At 35.7% G+C, this 22082-nt stretch overlaps 1 protein-coding gene across 27 annotated transcripts in view; it reads left to right on the top strand.

The window, feature by feature from the left end:
* DTNB (dystrobrevin beta) overlaps positions 1 to 22082 on the top strand; it is a 339638-nt gene that overhangs the window by 110268 nt on the left and 207288 nt on the right. For all 27 annotated transcript variants that reach the window (XM_072633900.1, XM_072633909.1, XM_072633915.1 and 24 more), the window contains 2 exons: positions 5979 to 6084; positions 11092 to 11258. In XM_072633900.1, the coding sequence (XP_072490001.1) occupies positions 5979 to 6084; positions 11092 to 11258 (273 nt within the window). The remainder of the gene's footprint in view (positions 1 to 5978; positions 6085 to 11091; positions 11259 to 22082) is intronic.

The raw sequence follows: 22082 nt of genomic DNA, 5'->3' as shown, positions 1-22082 counted from the left end.
ACTTGATACTGGCTAAGAAATAGAGGGGTAGATCAGTGGAATAGGACGCAGTTGTCAATGACTATAGCTGTCTGCTGTTTGATTAACCCAAGGACTCCAGATTCTGGGATAAGAACTCACTGTTTGACAAAAACTGCTGGGAAATCTGGAAAATAGTGTGGTGGAAACTGGGGATAGACCAGTGCCTGACACAGTATACCAGAATAAAGTTCAAATGAGTACATGACCTAAAAAAGGCTAATACTGTAAACAAATTAAGGGAGCAAGAAGTAGTTTATTTGTCAGATTTATGTAGAATAGAAGAATTTATGACCAAAGGAGAGATAGAGAACATTTTGAAATGCAAAATGGATGACTTTGATTGCATTAAATTGAAAAGTTTTTGCACAAACAAAGCCAATATAACCAAGATTAGGAGGGAAGCTGAAAACTGGGAAAGAAGTTTTACAACTAGTGTCTGTGATATGGACCTCATTTCTAAAATATATAAAGAACTGTGTCAAATTTACAAGAATACAAGTCATTCCCCAATTGATAAATGGTCAAAGGATATGAACAGTTTTCAGAAGAAGATATTAAAGCTATCTATAGTCTGTTGAAAAAATGCTCTAAATCACTATTGATTAGAGAGATGCAAATCAAAACAACGAGATACCACTTCACACCTATCATATTGGTTATTTGACAAAACAGGAAAATGATAGATATTGGAGAAGATGTGGAAGAGTTGGAACAGTGATTTATTGTTGGTGGAGCTGTGAACTGATCCAACCATTCTGGAGAGCAATTTGGAACTATGCCCAAAGAGCTATAAAAATGTGCATACCCTTTGAGCCAGTAATAGGGTTGCTAGGGCTCTATCCCAAAAAGATCATGAAAATGGGAAAAAGACCCACATGTACAAAAATATTTATAAGCAGCTCTTTTTATGCCAAAGAACTAGAATTTGAGGGGATGCCCATCAATTGGGGAATGTCTGAACAAGTTGTGGTGTATGAATGTAATGGAATACTATTGTGCTATAAGAAATGAAAAACAGGCTGACTTCAGAAAAGACTGGAAAGACATATGAACTGATGCTGAATGAAGTGAGCAGACCTAGGAGAACATTATACACAGAAACAGCCACAGTGTGTAAGAAGTGTTTTTGATAAACTTAGGCCTTCACAGAAATGCAAGGACCTAAAACATTTCCAAAGGACTCATGATGCAAAATGCGGTCCACATTCAGAGAAAGAACTATGGAATCAGAACACAGAATGAAACAGACTATTTTTCTTTTTTGTAATGTTTTGATTTGTTTTTCTCATGGTTTCTCCCATTTATTTTATTTCTTCTATTTAACATGTCTAATGTGAAAATGTGTTTGAAAGGAAGGTATGTGTAGAGCCTATATAAGATTGCATGCAGTCTTGGCTACAGAAGGGGAGAAAATTAGGAATTTAGGGAAGTGATTGTTGAAAACTGAAAGCAAATAAATTTAAACTTGGGGAAAAAAAGGAAAAGCCACAGCAGACCTGGGTTCAATCCCTAGGGCTGTGCATCATTTGGAGCTTTGGGTAAATTTTGTATTTAACGTCTTTATGCCTTGGTACCTTTCTTGAGGAGGTAAGATAGTGCAGTGGTAAGAGCACTGAATTAGGAATCAAAGGATCTTGTGTTGAACCAGGCTTATGCTTCCTTTTATGACTATGGGCAAGTCCTCGTAAATAAAAGAGAGGCTTGAATGTATATGTATATATACACACACACACACACGTATACCTATGTATACACATATATGTATAGAAGATTGTGCTATGCAAGTATGTTAAAGAAGAGAAGATCTCAAAATATGATATTCCGAAAGATAAACAATAAAGCCTCACAACCAGGAAAAACCTGATCTTTAAAACTGAGTATAATCTAAAGGGGTGAGGATGGGTGTGGGCCTTTAGTGAAATAGAGTATTTGGAAACATTCCTAATAAAAAGACCAGACCTGAGCTGAAAATTTCAAGTATAAACAGTAGTCAAGAGAAACTTAGAAAAATAAATACATTTAATCAGGGGAAAGGGGCTAAATAACCACTAAGTGCTTATGTGTTTGTCATTAAAAAAAAAAAATTTATTAAGGGCACTATGTTTACTGTGCTGAGAATTTAAAGATGAAAGTGGAACAGTCTCTGTTCTCAAGGTTTACATTTTAGTAAGGTTGTGTGTGTGTGTGTGTGTGTGTGTGTGTGTCTGTATAATATATACAAATGAATACAAAGTAATAAAAAGAAGACTTGCATCAGGAAAGGCTCCCTGCATAAATTGGTGCTTGTGCTGAGGCTTGAAGGAAGTCAGAGATTTCAAGAGATACAGGTGAGGCAGAAGAACATTCCAAGGACTGGTGGACAAACAATGCAAAGATGTACATACAGACAGGAGACCACGTGTTGCATGTGCAGAAACTGCAAATGTGCCAGAATGGCTAGATCATAGATTATGTGGAGGACATTAACATGTAAGAAAACTGAAAGGATGGGTAAGATTGTGAAGAGATTTAAATGTCAAAAACATGAGTATTTATTTGATTTCTCAGTTGTAAATTTATTTATTTAAATGTCAAACACAGGAGTTAGTTAACATTTGATTTCAAGCATCTGGCTGCCTGCTGGGGACAAGACTTCTGCTTCATACCTCTGGTTTCCGTGGCCTCCTGGACTTTTTCCAGGCCTGTCCCAAGGCAAGATGTTTTCTGCTTCCTATCCCTTATGACCTTCTTCAAGACAGGCAAGACACGGACAGAGCCAAGGTGGCGGAGTAGAAGGACAGACCTGCTCTAGCTCTACCCCCATAGCCCATAAAATACCTGTAAAAAATGATTCTAAACAAATTCTAGAGCAGCAGAAGCCACAAAACAACAGAGTGAAAGAGATTTCCAGCCCAAGACAGCCTGGAAGGCCAGGAAAGGTCTATCACACCAGACTCAGAGCAGAACACAGCCCAGCCTTGATCATGGAATCAGGGGCAGAACTGTGGTTACCAGATTTCTCAACCCACAAACCCCAGAGAGAGCTTCAAAGGTCAGTGAGAAAGCTCTTTTACCTGGGTGAGACAGGAGCAGGGTTTGGCCACAGCCCTGCCCCCAGGGCAGCAGCAGCTTCCATTTTTGGAGCCCTTGGCCTATGGACCCTGGGGGATTTGAGCAGCTGATTTGCGTCTCAGTTCTGAGTGGTGGTCCTGGGGTGAGGAGGAGTGCTGGCATGGTGGAGCCTGGTGGAGGCTTTGGAGAGGATCCTGGGCAGAAAAACTTGTGGTTGCTCCCAGACCAGAGTGCAGGCCAGGAGAAGAATAAACTCCTCTCCCTTGATTGTGCCACCTTAGAGGAATTGAGAGCTTACAGGTTCCTAGAGTATACCCTCCACTTGATGAAAGACTCAAAAGTCAACTAACTGGCTGGGAAAATGCCCAAAAAAGGGAAAAAAAATAAGACTATAGAAGGTTACTTTCTTGGCAAAAAGGCATTTGCTTCCATCCTTTCAGATGAGGAAGAACAAAACATACCATCAGAGGAATTCATCAAAATCAAGGCTTCTACATTGAAAACCTCCAAAAAAATATGCAGTGGTCTTAGGCCATGGAAGAGCTCAAAAAGGATTTTGAAAATCAAATAAGAGAGGTGGAGGAAAAATTGGGAAGAGAAATGAGAGCGATGCAAGAAAATCATGAAAAGCGAGTCAACAGCTTGCTAAAGAATACCCAAGAAAATGCTGAAGAAAATAATACCTTTAAAAATAGACTAACCCAGATGGCAGAAGAGTTCCAAAGAGCCAATGAAGAGAAGAATGCTTTAAAAGCAGAATTAGCAAATGGAAAAGGAGGTTCAAAAGCTCACTGAAGAAAATAGTTCTTTAAAAATTAAAATGGAGATGGAAGCTAATGACTTTATGAGAAATCAAGAAATTACAAAACAAAACCAGAAAAATGAAAAAGTGGAAGACAATGTGAAATATCTCATTGGAAAAACAACTGACCTGGAAAATAAATCCAGGAGAGACAATTTAAAAATTATGGAACTACTTGAAAAAAAAAAGAGCTTAGACATCATCTTTCGTGAAATTATCAAAGAAAACTGCTCTGATATTCTAGCACTAGAGGGTAAAATAAATATTGCAAGAATCCACTGATCACCTCTTGAAAAAGATATGAAAAGAAAAACTCCTAGGAATATTATAGCCAAATTCCAGAGTTTCCAGGTCAAGGAGAAAATATTGCAAGCAGTCAGAAAGAAACAATTTGAGTATTGTGGAAATACAATCAGGATAACACAAGATCTAGCAGCTTCTACATTAAGGGATCGAAGGGTGTGGAATATGATATTCCAGAAGTCAAAGGAACTAGGACTAAAACCAAGAATCACCTACCCAGCAAAACTGAGTATAATACTTCGAGGGAAAAAAATGAGCATTGAATGAAATAGAGGACTTTCAAGCCTTCTTGATGAAAAGATCAGAGCTGAATAGAAAATTTGACTTTCAAACACAAGAATCAAGAGAAGCATGAAAAGGTAAACAAGAAAGAGAAATCATAAGGGACTTACTAAATTTGTAATGTTTACATTCCTACATGGAAAGATAGTATTTGTAATTCTTGACACTTTTCTCAATATTTGAGTAGTTGGAGGGATTATATACATATAGACTGAGGGCACAGGGTGAGTTGAATAGGAAGGGATGATATCTAAAAAAAACAAAATGAAGGAGTGAGAGAGGAATATGTTGGGGGAAGAAAAGGAGTAATGGAATGGGGCAAATTCTCTCTCGTAAAAGAGGCAAGAAAAAGCTTTTTCAATGGAGTGGAAAAGGAGGGAGGTGAGAGGGAAAAAGTGAAGCTTACTCTCATCACATTTGATTTAAAGAATAATATGTGTGCTCGATTTGGTATGAAAATATATCTTACACTGCAGGAAAGTAGGGGCAAAGGGGCTAAGTGAGGTGTGGGGGGGATGATAGAAGGGAGGGAAAGTGGGAGGAGGGAGTAATTAGAAGTAAACATTTTTGGGGAAGGACACGGTTAAAAGAGAGGATAGAATCAATGTGGGGCAGGATAGGATGGAGGGAAATATACTTCGTCTTTCACAATATGACTTTTATGGAAGTCTTTTGCATAATTACACATGTATAAGCCAATCAACAATCAATCAATGGGAGAGGTTACAATATATTAAACACCTATTATGTGTGAAGCATTCTAGGTACTGGAGATATAATTGCAAAGAATGAAATAATTTTGACTCATAATGAGCTTATATTTTCTAACCTGTTTTGTTTTTCTGTCTCTGTTATTGCATAAATTTCCTCAGTATGACTTTTCACTTCCACAAAATGCAGGATGAAAATGTGTGATCTTTTATTATAAAATTGTTTTTAGGATCAAATGAAATACATATACATACACATGCACATACATACATATACATGTATGCATATATATACATGCATAGGTATATATATATACAGATATACACGCTTTTTTCTGTTTTAGCATGTTTATTACAACAGATACAATTTACATCTGACTAGGTTTTTTTTCCCTTTTCCCTCCCACAACCGTGTTCATTGGTCAATTTCCTTATATTTGAGCAATCAGTCTACTTTCAATACACATACTCAGCAGTGCTATAAGTCCATTCTTACAAGGTGCAATTAGAAATACATTTCAATAGTTTATACAAACAAGTGGATTATGTGTATGTACATACATATATACATATATACACACATACATACATATAGGCATATACCATATATATGTATGGTAGTATTGTGTTTTTGTTATTGTAATTTCACATGTAGTAAAGATTTGAATTGTTCTAGAATTTAAATCTTAAAAGCCTAGTGCATTATAAATGGTAGGATTTTAGTAAATGTCTATTAAATTGGATTAAGAGTTTGTATTTGGGAAAGAAAATATTTCTGTTAAAGAAATTGTTTTCTGTTCTATTTACAGAAAAAGGTAATGCTAAATATGTTTTTAGACACATTGATGGCTGATCCTCCTCCCCAGTGCCTTGTCTGGCTACCTCTCATGCACAGACTTGCTCATGTTGAAAATGGTAAGTAGAATATTTTATAATATTTCTTTACTCAGAAAATTGTACGTGTTGAATATGAATAGCGGTTTAAATATTGTAATGATCATAACTGCCATTCTGTCATTCCATTAATTTAACTTTATGGTTTCTGTTTTGATAAGAGTTTTCTTCTCAAGCTAAATCTGTAACTTTTAGGTACATTGCCACCTGGTGGTACTTAGGTACCATAGCTACATAGGCACATTTTTTTTCTGGGCTTACATGGAGTGTTTTTTTCATGAGCCCAACTGATTTATCCATGGATTTTCTACTCATTTTTGATGTCAGGAATATCTTTCTTCCTCAAAGCAGTTAAACTGAAAATCAATTATACACACATGTAATTGTTTTGCAGAGAATTTTTAAAGATATAATTGCCTCAGGGACAATTTGATACGGTTAATGTTGGATTTTTTTTTAAACTAATCACTGACTTTTCTTATGTCAATCCACTTTAATCTTAGGTTGGAATCAAGTCTTTTCCAGCAATTTATCTTCAATCTTTGGGTTTATTTTTTCAAAGGTCCATTATACTTTTTCTCTGATCTAGTCAGATGTAGTTACTTCCTTAGCTAGGATGTTAGACCTCATAAGTAGGAGGATTTTGTTATCCTTTTTAGGGTTTAATTCCCAAGCTCCATGGCCATAACAATCTCTAGTTTCCAGGTGTTAGGTAATATTTCCCAGGCTCATGGCTTGTAAACAGTCCTACTGCTACTGTGCAGTGAGATAGAGGGGTGACATAATGTGATTTTTATTAACTACTTGTGCTGAATGAGGCTGTTGCTTGCAATATGCCTTCTTTGTCTGTTGCCCTATAAAGCAAATGGGCACTGGTCAGTAAGTGGGGAATCCACAGGGATTTGGGATTTGGGTAATGCATAGAGGAATGCATGTACCTGCTTCAACTGGCTCTCATTGAGGCTTAGGGGATTTAGGAGAGTGCACAAGCTGGAATGCTGTGCCTGTGACTGCCCCATTGAGATATAGGGGTTATTGTCTCCATTTCTCATCAGTCCCTGTAAGATGGGTGATTAGAGAATGTTGTAGGAGTTGGTGCTGCCATTACCAGCGGCTTCCTTTGAGTAGACCAGAGTAAAGTAAGCTTATTTAGTTCCATATTATGACCCCATTCCTGTCTTTCTGTCTGTCTGAATCGAGTTAACCCGTGCTAATACAAGAACACCTGCTAGTACCCCTCCCCTGTGTTTATCTGTTAACAGTTGGCACAGTGTTATCTGAGAAAATCTAAATCAAAAGAAGGCTCTTCTCTACCTTGCTTTTTGATGCTACTATTCCTTCACTCCTCTTGTCATTGGAAAACATGGAAGCCTCTTTGTCGGATTTTTTTTCCACTAGAGAGATAGAAGTCCTTGCTCTCTTTTTTAAGTAAGCCAGTATTGAGCAAACTAACATTTTAGCTTTCTTAATTAGGACTAGATATAGCTTGTTTTGCACATAGCACTACTTTGCTTTCCCAGCAGTTGGCAGCTAGAAATGACGAGTTTTTCAAAACTTAAAATCCTTGAATCTTTTAAACAGATTAAACTCTGAATATTTTGTACAGATTTAAACTGCTTTCATGACAGTATACTAGTGTATTAATTTCTGTTATCAGCAATACCTCTTTTAAAGTCTTCAGAATTTGTCATTTGTCTCATATCCAATTCAGTTACAGGGAAGGAACATTATGATCAAGGCATTCTGCATTCATTGCTCCTAGGTAAACACGCACAAATCTCAGCCATTTTATTAAACTTTGGCACTTTGTTTTATGGTAGCTTAGAATATCTCTTAATTATTTTTTAAAAATTCCCTTGAGTAATTTTTATAACTCTAATCTTAGGGATAAAGAATGATATGAAATCACAAACTGGGATTCCATGTATTACCTACTAAATACATTAGCATTTACCTTAAAATCTTTTCTGTTATGTGGAACAATTCTAAAACATGCTGTTTCTTAGTATTTTAAGACCTTAGAGTAGTGGATAGAATACAGAAAGGCAAGGGTTCAAATCCCACCTCACAAATTTATTAACTGTATAACCCTGAGCAAATCACTCAGCCTCTTAGTTCCTCAATCTCTTCATTTTTAAAATGAGAGTATTGGATTTTATGTTTTCAAAGATCTCTTCCAGCTCTAAATCTACATTTCTCACTGTATCCTTTCCTCCAAATCCCTCTCAGCAAAGTATTATTATAAAGAATTTTAAAAGAAGAAGAAAAAAGTTCAGCAAAACTAAAAAGTTTGATGTTACATACAATGTTTCATAATGTCCCCTGTCAATGTTCTTTCATCTCTACAAAAAAATGAGGGGAGATTTATTTTCATGTTTCTTATTTGGGGCCAAGTTTGGTCATTATAATTGCATAGTATTACATTTCAATTATTTTGTTGTTGTTATTTACATTTGCATTATTGTGATCATTGTGATTTTTTTCCCCTGCTTTTAGTAACTTCACTTCGAGGCAGTTAATATAAGACTTTCCATACTTCTTTGTATTGTTTATATTAATAATTTCTTACAGCTAAGTAATAATATTTTATTTCTTATTTTAATTTAATATTTATTTATATTTTTATATTATTCTTATTTATTACTCTACAACTTGTTTAACCATTAGCCATCAATGAGCCTTTACTTTGTTTCCAGTTCTTTGCTTTCACCAATAATGCTGCTATAAATATTTTGGTATGTAAGGGAGAACTTAATTTTTTTGCTAACCTTCTTGGGATATGTGCCCAGCACTGTAAGCTCTGGGTTAATGGATGTGATCAAGTGCAATAATACTTGTATAATACTTGTAAAGTGTTTATCACCATCCCTGGCACATAGTGGGCACTATATAAATATTGTTATTGTTGCTATCATTATTATGACATGGGTATTTCAGTCACTCTGTGTATAGTTCAAAATTGTTTTCTCTAGGGTTGGAACAGTTCACAGCTCCACTAGCAATGTATTGAACTGCTAATTTTTTGTAATTTCCCTCACCTGCTCTATTCTTAAAGAGACTAGTTTTCCTAGAGAGAATATAGATTTTCAGCAAATTATAATTCTGTTCATCTTTGCTTTGTGTATTAGATATAATCTTGAAGAAGTCTGCAAAGTTCATGTTTCTATAACAATTTGCACTTCCATTGTATGTTCTTAGATATATGATCTAACAAGGCAAAAAAATTATACTAACAGTTAAATGTTTAATTAGCACCTTCTGTCCTAGTAAAGTATTGCTTAGTATGAAGGTATGTATTGCATATTATGATGTAACCTCACTACCCAGTGAATTAATGGCAACTGAAATATATCCCAGTTTAAGAGAGAGCTGAGGGGGCACACCAATAAAGGACATGAATCTTAAAACCCGCGGAGGTCTAGACTGGAGCAGTCTTACTAAATAGGCACTGCATTGTAGAAGGTTCCCTGCTCCTATGTCTCTGTGTCCTGTGATAACAAGTGGCAGTGTAACCCCACCTTCCAGCCCTCCCTGGAACTGCCTACTTGTTGGTGCGAAATATTTTTCTTGCGTATAATTTTCATTTGCAAACTACTTGCAGTCTTTCTTTGTATAGAGCTGTCTCCCTTATGCTTAGCTGTAGCTGTGACATTCCTAGAGGGCAGCAGTAAACTGGAAAGTGGAGTCTTCTTTATTCCTTTCATCTTTCCCGTTACTCGATCCTGTGTTATTCTAGCCTTCTGAGACCTAGGTTTTAGCCTAAAGAAAGAAAACGTTTGAAGAAGTCTATAATTTCCTCAAATGTAGTAGAAGAATCAGGTAGATATTACAGGAATAAATCACTCGCCCAAAGTTAGATATAATCATGTGTCACAACACTGAATTGGCTTCTCATATTTTCCTGACCACAGAAATATGCCTTGGCTCTGAACTTGAATTTATGAATTGTGAATTTATGAATGGGGATTTTTAAGGAGTATTGAAAAGTAAAGAACATTTTAATTTTTATATGTTAGCTTCAATTCTGTTCACAATTTTGAATGCTAACAATTGAGTATATGGTGTTCTTTGTCAAAAGCCAAGTGCAAAATCGAGACTCTTGATTGAAACATGGATATTTTACAGAGAGAGTGAACAAGCCAGAAAATGTAATTTCATGCCTTTGAGAAGTTAAAATACCTTATTTCTTGATATTTGAATAGCCCCAGTTGTTTTGGTCTTTTTTCCTCTACCTATGTGAATGTGATTCTTTTGAAAATAATACTTTGTATTTTACATTATAGACAGCTCCCAACAATCAAGTGTTATGAAGAATAGAGGAGCTTCTGTTTTATAGGTGGGGAATATTAGTGAGATAAAGAGAGATTAAGTCACTTGCCTAAAGTTGCGCAGGAACTAACTAGTAGAACAGGAATTAGGGTTTAAGGGCTCCTGACTCCCAGATTCCATTCTTCATTCACACACAAAAGATATATGTTTTGATTTTTAAAAATTGTTTACTTAAGGACTTTCAGAGATCTAGAAAGGCCTGAGCCATTTCTAGTTTTATTGACCACTAGGTCAGAGTTAGGGAACCTGAGGTCTTGAGGATGCATGTGGTCTTCTAGATCCTTAAATGCAGCCTTCTGACTGAATCCAGATTTTGTGCTGTAGATATAATAATAATTATTATTATTTATTGTTATAAAATGAAGATACTTTTGGGTGCCCAACTTTTTTAATGTAAGATATAATTTGAATGTATTTTTAAAACTTAACATTTTTATTTACAAATGTACTAATCATTATTTTGACTAAATCATTTAATATTAAAGAAAGGTGTTTCAGATAAAGGAAAATGTAAGAGAGGAAAGAAGACAGAATATCATAGCTGACTTTCAGTTCTGTTTTAGATTCAGTCATTGATTTCTTTTGTTAGTTTCAACTTTTCCATTCTGATTTCATTCTCTTAAATAAACAATGTTTTTCTCTTTCTCTTTTCCCCACTCCCTTTCTCTCTCCGCCTTTTTGTTACTTCCATTCTCCAAGTCTTCCATCCGGTAGAGTGTTCGTATTGCCGGTGTGAGAGTATGATGGGTTTCCGATATAGATGCCAGCAGTGCCACAACTACCAGCTCTGCCAAAACTGCTTTTGGCGGGGTCATGCCAGTGGTCCTCACAGCAACCAACACCAGATGAAGGAACACTCCTCTTGGGTAACTTTGCCTTCTGTTTTTGCCTTGAGTCTTTGCTGAACAAATATCCAGAAGCATCCAGCTTTTAAATAGCCAGCTATTGTTAATAGGCTAATAAGCACTTGGCACATTTAATTTTCTACCTGTAAAGTGAGTAGATTGGTTGCCTTTTAGGTTTCCTCTTGGTGTTGAAATCCCTTAACCTAATGTAATAGTCAAAATGGTATGTCCCTAGTTTAGAAAATAGACTGCTTCATTACTTGTCTCTAAAAAGATTGATAGGTAACATGTGAAAACTCCAGATAAAAGGTGCATTTTTATATAAAGAAAGGTCATAGAATTTTAGAGTTGGAAGAAACTTCATTGGTCATCTAGCCTGACCTAGACCTGAAGAAGAATCTTTTTTGCATCCCCCAGTTAGTGTTTAGCTGGAGAAATTAATTTCTTTCTGGGCTTTTTTAATCTTTTGAAAATTGAGTCAGAAAGATGGCCCTCAAGATATTTGGATTTCTAATTTAATTCAACAAGCATAATTTCTAGCTTTGAGTAAGCATTAAAACGTTTTACAGTGTAAATTCTGGTCAAGTTTCCTCTATATCTTATATAAAGTTGAAATTTTAAAAGAATTTAATAAATTAGGTAGATTTTTACCTTAAGGCAAATGTAAAGGTACTGTACTCAGGTAGGTATAGTTTATATGAAAGCAAGGTTCTTAAATCTATGTGGCTTACCAGAACTCATCTAATAGGAATCCTCAGTTAACTAGAATTTTTTTCTTTTTTTCACTTGAATGACAGTTAAAAAGGAAATTTTAGAAGAGTCCCATGGCTACCAGGATAGAATGTTGTATAGAGTTTCAGATATGATCATTCAATCAGATTCTTTTTTGAAATTGTTTTCCCTTGTCACAAGGGAGGATTCATACTGGAGGGTGAATGGAAAATAGTTGTGATATAAAGAAAAAGGACCTAAATAAAATATATTTTTCAAAAAATCTAACTTCAGTTAAAAACAAGTATAAAATATACTAAACTCCCAGAATATGCCCTAAAATCAATACAGATTTTCTGTACCTTCTTGCAGCAGTGGTAAGACCAGTTATAGTTATAGATTCTTTGAAGTTGGAAGGATCTTTTTATGATCTGTTTTCGTTTTTTCTTTCTTGTGGGTTTTTGTTTTTTTGAGGGAATCTGTGACTTCAGCGGTTAGAAACACCAGCGAGGAATTTCCCTGCATCAATGCAAATGAGCAAATGCTTTGCAGCTTCCTCTTAGAGAGTTGCGTAGGGACACTGAGAGATTTTGTTGACTATATGATAGTCTTTAGAAATCTCTTAGTGCTGTGAGAAATTATGTTCAGAAGTTTAACTGAGGTTCTACAAGGTCCTAAATTACCAAAGAAATAACATTTTATGTACTTAAGTTAGGAAAATGAACTCATGCATTTTACTTTTAAAAACTCTATGATGTTTTAGTTTGATAAAATACAAAATTCCCAAGAAACATTCACATTTTTTGAAATGTACTCTGTGTTCCCTGGTAAATAACTGCAGCTGATTTATCCAGTGTGAATTGGAAAGTGGGTTCTGTCCTTTAAATTGGATTGTAGTGATACTAATGAAAAATACAAATTAGAAAGGTTTCTAGCACCAAAGATTTGGGAAAAGGAGTTTTCTGGTTAATTTACACTTTAGAAGAACAGTCTGGGCTTGGTTCACTTTATTTTATGTACAGGACAGACTTTTAGATTAAAAAAATACGTTATATTTATTCCTACTTTTCTGAACTGTGTACAGATTTATTTAAATTATATGTATGTATGTGTATATATTTATATGTTTATATTTTTTAGTCAATAAAAATCTACTTTATTTCTTTCCTTCCAACTTCCCCAACTCTCCCTTATCAATTGAGAATGAAAGAAAAGCAAAATCCATATTACAAACATGTATAGTAAAGCAAAAAAAATTTTGCATTAGTCATGTTCTAAAAATTATGTCTCTCTGCTCTCTAATTGATTCACCGCTCCGTTAGGAGGTGGGTAGCTTGCTTTGTCATAAGTCTTCTGGAATGGTTTACCATTACACTAATCATTGTACCTGATTCTTTTAAAGTCAGTTTTTAAAAAATTGTTTGTCTTTATTATGTTGTTTTCCAACATTATATAAATTGTTCTGGTTCTGTTCACTGTATTCTTCATCATTCACCTAAGTCTTCCCAGCTTTCTCTGAAACTGTACACTTCATCATTTCTAAAATCATGTGTGTGTGAGTGTGTGTATTCTTTCTTTCTTTGATCAGGTGAAAAAAGAGTGAAGTTCAAGTATTAACTGCTCCTCCCCTCACCTCCTCCTCCTTGTTTGTATAAATAGCAATTTATGTACCCAAATTACGTGAGATAAATTTCCCTAAGCTTCTTTTCTATTCTTCCCCTAGTACACTACTTTTCTCTTTCCATTCTTCTAAGATCACAAAGATATAACAGAACCATTCCTAGGTTTTTTCTTCTTAGATTCCCTCTATGACCTCCGAAGATGATTAGGGGTCAGAAAGAACACGTGAATCATATCCCCATATTTTAATGTTAGCAGTTTATCTTTGTTTAGTCACTTATGATGTTGACATTTTTATGTTTTTTTTTTTTATTCCTATGCCTACGTAGCTGTGTATTTTTTTCACTAGGAAGGATTGGAAGTCTTCTAATTAAAGGTCCAATTTTTCTTCTGTATGATTATACTCAGTTTTGCTGGGTAGGTTATTCTTGACTAATAAGCCTATGTATCCTTTGCCTTATGAAATATTGTATTCCAAGCTTTCTGTGCCATTATAGAGGCGGCTACTAGCTTGTGTTTGATCCTATGTTCATCTTGAGAGATGGTCTGGGCTGGTCCTTTTGTTACTTGTTTGGAGATATTACATGTTGTGTCATTCCAGGATCTCAGGGACAGCTGAGGCTGGGATCTGTAAGTTTTCAGTACTCCCAAAGAGGGCAGAGCTTGATTGTTGCCTCTCTGATCCAAGTTCTACAAGTTCCTGATCTGGGTTTGCGTCTGAGCAAAGTAGATGCTGCTGGACTCAGTCTGTATTGCCAGGGAAGAAACTCTGCTGCTTCAGTGACATGCTTTAGTTTTCCCTTTGGTTTGTGATTCCTGCCCTGGTTGTTCTTCTGTAAGCTCTGCTCCTGGGTTGTTTCATGGATCTGTGACCTGGAACTTAGTAGTGGGCAACAGAGCTGCCAGGTGGCACCAGCACCTGTGCTGCTTGGAGAGCCCTGGAATATGTCTGAGACATCCTCTGGCCCTGCAATTCAGCCCCTCGCTTGTTCTGGGCTGCTGTGTGTTCCTAACCAGATCACATGGTTAAAGTTTATAGACCTCTCTCTGTCTCTTTCCCTGTGCTAGAAAAGTGACTTACTGACTTTTTCTGGGTTTTGCTATCAGGATTTCATCTGACATGCTTTTTGGATCTATTTGGAGGATTTGAGGGCTGGTGGGGTTTACTGTACTGTTTCCTTTTTTTCAGCCACCTTGGCTCTATTTCCTTTTATGTGTGTGTACACACACACACACACACACACACACACACATACACACACACACACTACTTTAATCATATTTTATCTTTTCCAGTTACATGTAAAGATAATTTTTGACATTCACTTTTAATAAGATTTTGAGTTCCAAGTTTTCTCCCTTTTTCTCTTCCCTTCCCTTTCCTAAGATTGCAGGCACCTGATATAGGTTATATATGTGCAGTCATGTAAAACATATTTCCATGTTAGTCATGTTGTGATGACATGGTTTGCAAAAGGAAAAAAACCCCACAAAAATAAAGTTTAAATAGTATGTTTTGATCTGTATTTAGACTCCATTAGTTCTTTCTCTGGAGGTGGATAGCATTTTCCATCATGAGTCAGAAATATGTTTAAATGTACCGCTTTCTACCTCTTCTAAAGTATGCTCTGCTGATGCTCTACCTAGTCCAACCAGCTCTTAACATTGAGTTTTTTTTTTCAGATTCATCTTATTTAGGGCTTGGTTTTTTTGGAGATATCATCCTTCTTCATTGCATTTCAGAGCACTTGGTGTGTTTCTTCTAAGAGTTCTCAAATTCTAGCTATTTGAAAAGAAACAGAAAAATTTCTGATGCGCCCTGGCTTGGCCTGTGTGCTTTTACTAAGTTTTTGGACATGGCACATTATTAATTTCTAAAATTGACTTTTCCCAATAAAGTAGTAGTTGAGTTTATTCTTTTCTTTATTAACTTTTGTTTCTTGCTGTTTTAGTTGTAAATTAAGTTTAATGTATTCATTATTGGTTTCATTTCTACTTGTAACTTAATAGTCATGGGGATTACAAATCTAAAAATCAGATCTTAGTGGCATTCTTAATATTAAAATTGATATGTAGGCATAGATATCTCATAGTTTTGGATTTATTTGCATGTGAGATTTATTGCAATTGTAAATGAGTATGGTATTTAAATTAATGTTTATTTTCTTTATATCCTCAGGTATACTCAGGTTTAGACTGGATTTAGTGTTTTCAACACTTCAGGGTAAAAAAAAATAAAGTCTTTATCCAATGGAAAAGTGAGGGTTTGTGAACCTGCTCTGAGTGAAAATATGTGTAACTAGTCAAGGGTCAAGAATTGGCATGCCCACAGTTCCAGTTCATAAAGAAGTCACTGTGTCTGTTCTACACAGGTGTTAATTTTATGTGTTTATGATGGATGAACATGTGAGTTCATTTTGTTTATTTCTGTGTTATGTAGTACATTGTAGGTTTATGATGACTATACTTTTTTGTCTAGAGTTTCAGTGTTAACTGTAACTGTAGGCTAGAGTTAATGAGTTACAGTGGGACGAGCACTGAATCAGGGATCAGAGGTCCTAGGTTTGAGTTCTTGAGCTCTTATTTACTTTGTGTGACCTTGAGTGAGTCACTTAACTCCATAGCCCTAGAAAAAGAGAAGCTTAGATTAGATAAACTAAAATCCTTGTTCCAATACTATGATCTGTGAACTTAAAGTTTTTCTTTTCTATACTGAAATAAGAATTTTTAATAAATATATGATATATAAAATCCAATTACAGAATATATATTATAATCATATATTATATAACACATACAGTATAATAAAATGTAAAATAAATAAGTTTTTCTCTCAAATTATCCATGAGATTCAGAATTCTGTGGTTTGCTTTTGTATCATTTTGTTCTGAGAGTATAATATTTGCCATACTGAATTAAACCTAGGGTCTCTCTAACACAGTGATCCATGGTTGGTAGTGATGTGCTCATAATAGTGGTAATGATACGGTTTTGCAAAGTTAGCTTTCATGAGACTATTTTCTTTGTATTCAGCTCATAATATACTTATTATATATACACACATGTATGCATAGACATATATATTATATATATCATATATATGATATATATAATACACACACATATATATATACATACATACATACATATACACACATATAAATAGAGTTCCACAAGGTTAAAAAAAATTATTCCTGGTCTGTGACTCAGTGACACGTGCAGCTAGGTATCTCTGAGGCTTGCTTAATAGAATTATCATCTTTTTTTTTTAAACATAAAATCTTAATTTATTAATTGGAAGGTACCTCAGAGGCCATGTAGTCCCATATATACCTGAAACAAATCCCCTCTGCTGGATTTCAGAGGCAACCTTTGCTTGAAAACTTCTGGTGATTGGGACTCCAGTATGTCCCAAGACTGTCCATTCCATTTTGGTTTAGATCTAATAACCATGTATAGAGCCAAAATTTAACTCTCTGCAATTTCTACTTATTGCTCCTACTTCTGTCTTCTGAAACCAAATAAAGCAAACCTATTTGTTCTTCCTCGTAGCCCTTCTGATATTGAAGAGAGCTGCAATATCTACCTGTCTTTTCTTCAGGCTCGCTGTTCCCAGTTTCTTCACACACTATTCTTGGGCAGATTGGTTGTGTATGTTTATACAGATAGCTCTTCCTTTTTTTACTTCCTAGAATGACTTGTGTCTATGTTGTCAGAATTTCATTATTGAGAACATTTTATCTTTCTTATGTTTCCTTCCCTTATATATAGTATTTTAAGTAAATGTATAGTGTTTTAAACTGTGACATCATGGATGTTTTTTTTGAACATAATATTACCAGAATTGTGGGTGCAAAATCAGACTAGGCTTAGCTTTCCTTCTCTTTTGTTGCAATCTGGTCAAACCCAAGGACCCCTTCTTAGAATAATATTTTTAAATGCATAAAACAAAACACATAAGATTACAAAGGAAACTAATTATATTAAAAACAATTATCAAAATATTTTTAAAAAAACAACAAATTCAGGGACCTCAGGTCTGCAGTGTGGCCATCACCTAATAGTTTTCCACAGGACTTCCAACATCATTTAGTTCTCTGGTGGCATGTCCAGTCACAAAGCCAGAATCCACATTCCTGGGATAGTTGGCCAGAAAAAGGACTACTTTAAAGACTTCTGCTATTCTTCTAAAAGTCTCTGTGACCTTTATGCAATGACAGAGAAGCTCATCCATACATGTATCCTCAATGAGGAGAAAAACATTTTCAGTACAAAAACTAATTGCAGTAGAATTACCCCTACCTTGTATATCTCTCACCCCATAACTCTTTCCTCATGCTCTCTTACACCCTACCTCTAATTTCTTTCAGATTTCTCTATTAGATATAGTTCAGAGGGTGCAAAGTACCATTTTTTGTGTGCTCACAGTGGTAGGTCTGGGGCTACATCCTAAGTTTACTGACTCTCAGTCCATGCTTATTTCTGTAACAATGAGCTACAATGCCCATGTTTTAGATGGCTTAGCATGTTCAGACTTCCAGGAAAGTCTATGGTATTGTACTGGAAGCATGACCAATAATTTGATTCTGGGGCCTTGTGCTGTATCATTTAGGAATATGGGAAATTCAGGTAATTAAAAACACTTTTAATACTCTTTTTATATATTTTAAACATTATATATATATATGTATATTATATTTATATATAAATATGTATGCATGTATTTTTTCCTTGTCACAATTAAAATGATTTTAGGTAATATGTATACTCAGTACAGTTATGGAGCTTTTAAATTTATTTTTCAAGGTGGCTTTTACATGTTGTCTCTAGCTTGTTCAGACTTCTAGCCTGCATTTGCTTTTGTCTAAAGACATGTTTGTGTGTATTCCTGACAAAAATTCTTAGGCCATTTCCTATTTCTTCCCAGCAGATGGCAGACTCCTCCATTCAGCAAACTTAGCTGGCTTCATTCTTTTTGGTAGCAGTAATTCATATTGGTTTAACAACCTCCAGTAATATAATAATATGTTGCCACACTTCTTGAAAACTCTAAGAAACAATTTACATCAGCTCAGTGGAGTTCTTTGGTTGTTAGGATACCATTTAAGCCAGTGTCTAGTGAAACTGTGGAAAGAGCAGTGGATTTAAATTCTATAATCTGGGTTCAAATTCTGGACCTGCCAATCACTTTTGTGACCCTGGGCATATCACCGCCTCTGGGCCTCAGCCTCCTTACCTATAAAACAGAGAGTCAGACTAGATGATCTTTGAGGTCCTTGTCAACTATAAATATATGATCCTATGATAGAAGTTGTATGAGTGAGTTAATGGTCTTATCTAGACCTTGTGTAGCATGTCATGTTCTTGTAGCTGGACATTCACCATTTGTTTCATCTCCCCCAAATTCTATCAAGTAACATGGGTCCAGTGTATCTCTAGTTCATCATTCTGTTGCTTGGTACTATTTGTCTATCCAATAGCTCTCACTGAAGGGTCATTAAATACCTAACACATTATTAAATAACTTGGGAGTTAGAGAGAAGCATAAGAAAAAATCCTTGCCCTCAAGGAGTTTGCAGATTTTTGAGGAAGACTTATACACTTGAATTGATTAAACAGAAAGACATATTTCAATACTTAGAGGATCCCTTTTCTTTTTCATTTTGGCTGCTTCATCCACCAGCACAGGCCACAGCTGCTCTGTAACTGTAATAAATGATTGTCCTGAGTTCTTGTGGCAAAACAAACTCATTGCTTGAGGTTCAGCCTTCTGGTTTTGAGCTTTGGTGAGGCTAGTCCTCACATGATAGAAAGAGGCTGTCAGATGGCCTATCTTGATAGGACCTTCCAGTCCTTATGTCCTTTGGGTGTATCCTTTTAGAATCTCTATGGTTGAGTCCCTTTTTTTTTTTTTTTTTGTCTTCATCTCCTTTGGGAATCTGGTGTTCTGTGGACCCCTTTTCAGAATAATGTTTTGAAGTGCATAAAATTAAAACCAGAGGATTACAAAATGAACCAAAGATTTTTTCTTTCCAAGTTCATGGACCCCTGACATTTATCTATATACTGTGGACTGCAGGTTCAAACCCCTGCTTTACGGTCACCTCCATTCCATTATGAGGCTTAAAGGAGGACGTAAGTAGAGGGAAAAAAACAAGATAATATATCATATCAAATTATGTAGAATAGTGAAAAAGGAGTTGTAAGAAAAGAATCAGTGTTGTCTATATTAGGGCAAACATATGTGAAGACAAGTATGAGGTTATGGCACGGTATGACCCAGGGGCCAGTAAGGAGGGTTTTTCAGCAATCAAGCATTTATTGTGTCCTCTACATTACAGGCAGTGTGCTAAATGTTGGGGATACAAAGACAAAAATGGAACATGTCCTGCCCTCAGGGAGCCTACATTTTATCAATAAGTACCCATATAAGTGGATATGAAATACATTTCTCCTAGCACCTCTCATCAAGAATTATGATTACAGGTGATGGTACTGAAAAATGATAGCTGTGGGAAACTGTCAAATTCTGGCTTTGTCCTTGGGAACTCACTACTTTTTAATTGACTTGTTCTTCACAGAGAATTGTTTATTTTTATTGTCATTTGCACTTTGTCTCTTTTGCTGCCAAGGCCCAGAAGAGATTTCTTTAATTAGTCTTAAAAATAAATATCAAATTTTTATGGATCTAGCACATGATTGGAATCCCATGTAACTAGCCAAAGGAAGTCATGGAAAGCCCCCTGCCCTGTTACTTCTCCTGCTTTGGTAGCCCAAACCTCAAACTAATCATCAGAACCAATGTTCCTGCTACTTATGGCATTCTTGAACTTGTTTTCTGGAGTGGAGATGGTTGGGGTTAGTGTAGAGATGGTTAGGGGAAGTTAGTACACAGGGTTAGCGTAGAGCTTATTCATTTGGAGGATTATTCCTCCCTTCTGTAAAGCCCTATATGCTCTTTTCACCCACATACCCAGCTATCTCCACCACATTCTAAAAGATTCATGTGGTGTACTGTGAAATAAACAAAAAGAACGTTTATTTCTCTTCCAGCATAAGTTATTACTTGCTTGTTTACTTGAGTGGGAAGTATTTTTGACCTTTTGTCTTTATGGAGAAAAGTATCTTCCCATAAAGAGCTTAGTATCCCATAGCTTGCTGACCTATACATTTTAACATCAGTTTTACAAATACATACTTCTCAGGAAATGCTAGACTTCCTAATTCTTTTCCAGGGAACTATGGATCACAAGAGGAAACCAGAAGAGAGGAAGAAGAAACTTCTGACCTCGGGCTTGCCCCACATAGTTTGGTTGATCCTAGGGCCACCAGGGGATTCTAATCCGGTAATTTTGAGTGGTTTAGAGCAAACTGAAATTTGCAGGATTTTTCTTATAAGTGGTGGGACATCCCTGAGGAGGGCTTGACTTTGTTAAACCAGTCAGAAGTCCTCTGGACTGAAAGCCAGTCTCCAGGGTTAGATCACTAAGATCTCTAGATCATTAAAAACCTCTCAGGCCCTGCATCCTTGAGATTTCTGAGCTTGTCCAGGTACTGGAAGGGTAGATTGCTGGTGAGCCAGAGCCTGATGGCACTTCTCAGCAGGTTGTTGGTAATGCTTAAGTCTTGGTCATTTCAGCAGCTGGATATTAACACAGCCCATATCATATAACATTTGTTTTATTTTTTGAATTATTCTCTTCCTGTTGTCATGTCCAGATGCATAAACTTTGATCCCAAAACCAGAGTATTTGAAATATATCCAACTGTTCAAAAGATGGAGACTTAACAAAGGAAGAATTAGTAGTAGATGATAAACAGTGAGACTTAAACGGCAAGGAGATGATATGGATCACTTACTCCAAGCAGTTATTCAAAAGAACAAATTTCTTTGAGCAATTCATCACTTTTCCAAAAACCTTCCCACTTCTTTAGATCTTTTCTGAGCCTGACAGGTGGCCACCAGAGCTAATATGAGGAATGCACATCTAATTTCCATGTGTAGGAAAGGGTGGGATTGGAGGGAATGTGTTTCTTCTCCTCTGTTTTTTATAGTATTTTCAATAACCCCCTGAGAAGTGGCTTTATTAAATGGAAATATTTGCCTGTTTTATATTAATCATAATATCTGATCAAGTGAAATAACGTACTATATAAAACCTACAGTACTATAGAAATGTCAGTTATTCTGTCTGAGTGACTTGTGGCTATTTAAGTAATGCTTTTTACACACATTACAAATCTGGGATACAGCTGAATAAACTGACAATATAATGAATATATATGTATCTCTACTTTATGGATATACACTAATTTAGAAAAAAGTAATAAGCATTCAGCTGTGTGATATTTCTTTTTCTGTCATCTGATGGGAGTTCAAATTCTAACTCAAAGTAAGTGGTGGATGTATTAGTCTTCATAGTAGGAGCACCTAATTTACCAACTCCTTCTAAGTATGAATGGAGGAGTTTGCTGCCACTTATAATGTTACTGCTTCACCTCCACTATGAGTGC

Source organism: Notamacropus eugenii, chromosome 1 (assembly GCF_028372415.1).
Source record: "Notamacropus eugenii isolate mMacEug1 chromosome 1, mMacEug1.pri_v2, whole genome shotgun sequence".
Taxonomy (NCBI): Eukaryota; Metazoa; Chordata; class Mammalia; order Diprotodontia; family Macropodidae; genus Notamacropus; species Notamacropus eugenii.
The sequence above is the reverse complement of the archived record's forward strand: the minus strand, read 5'-3'. Positions and strand labels throughout refer to the sequence as shown.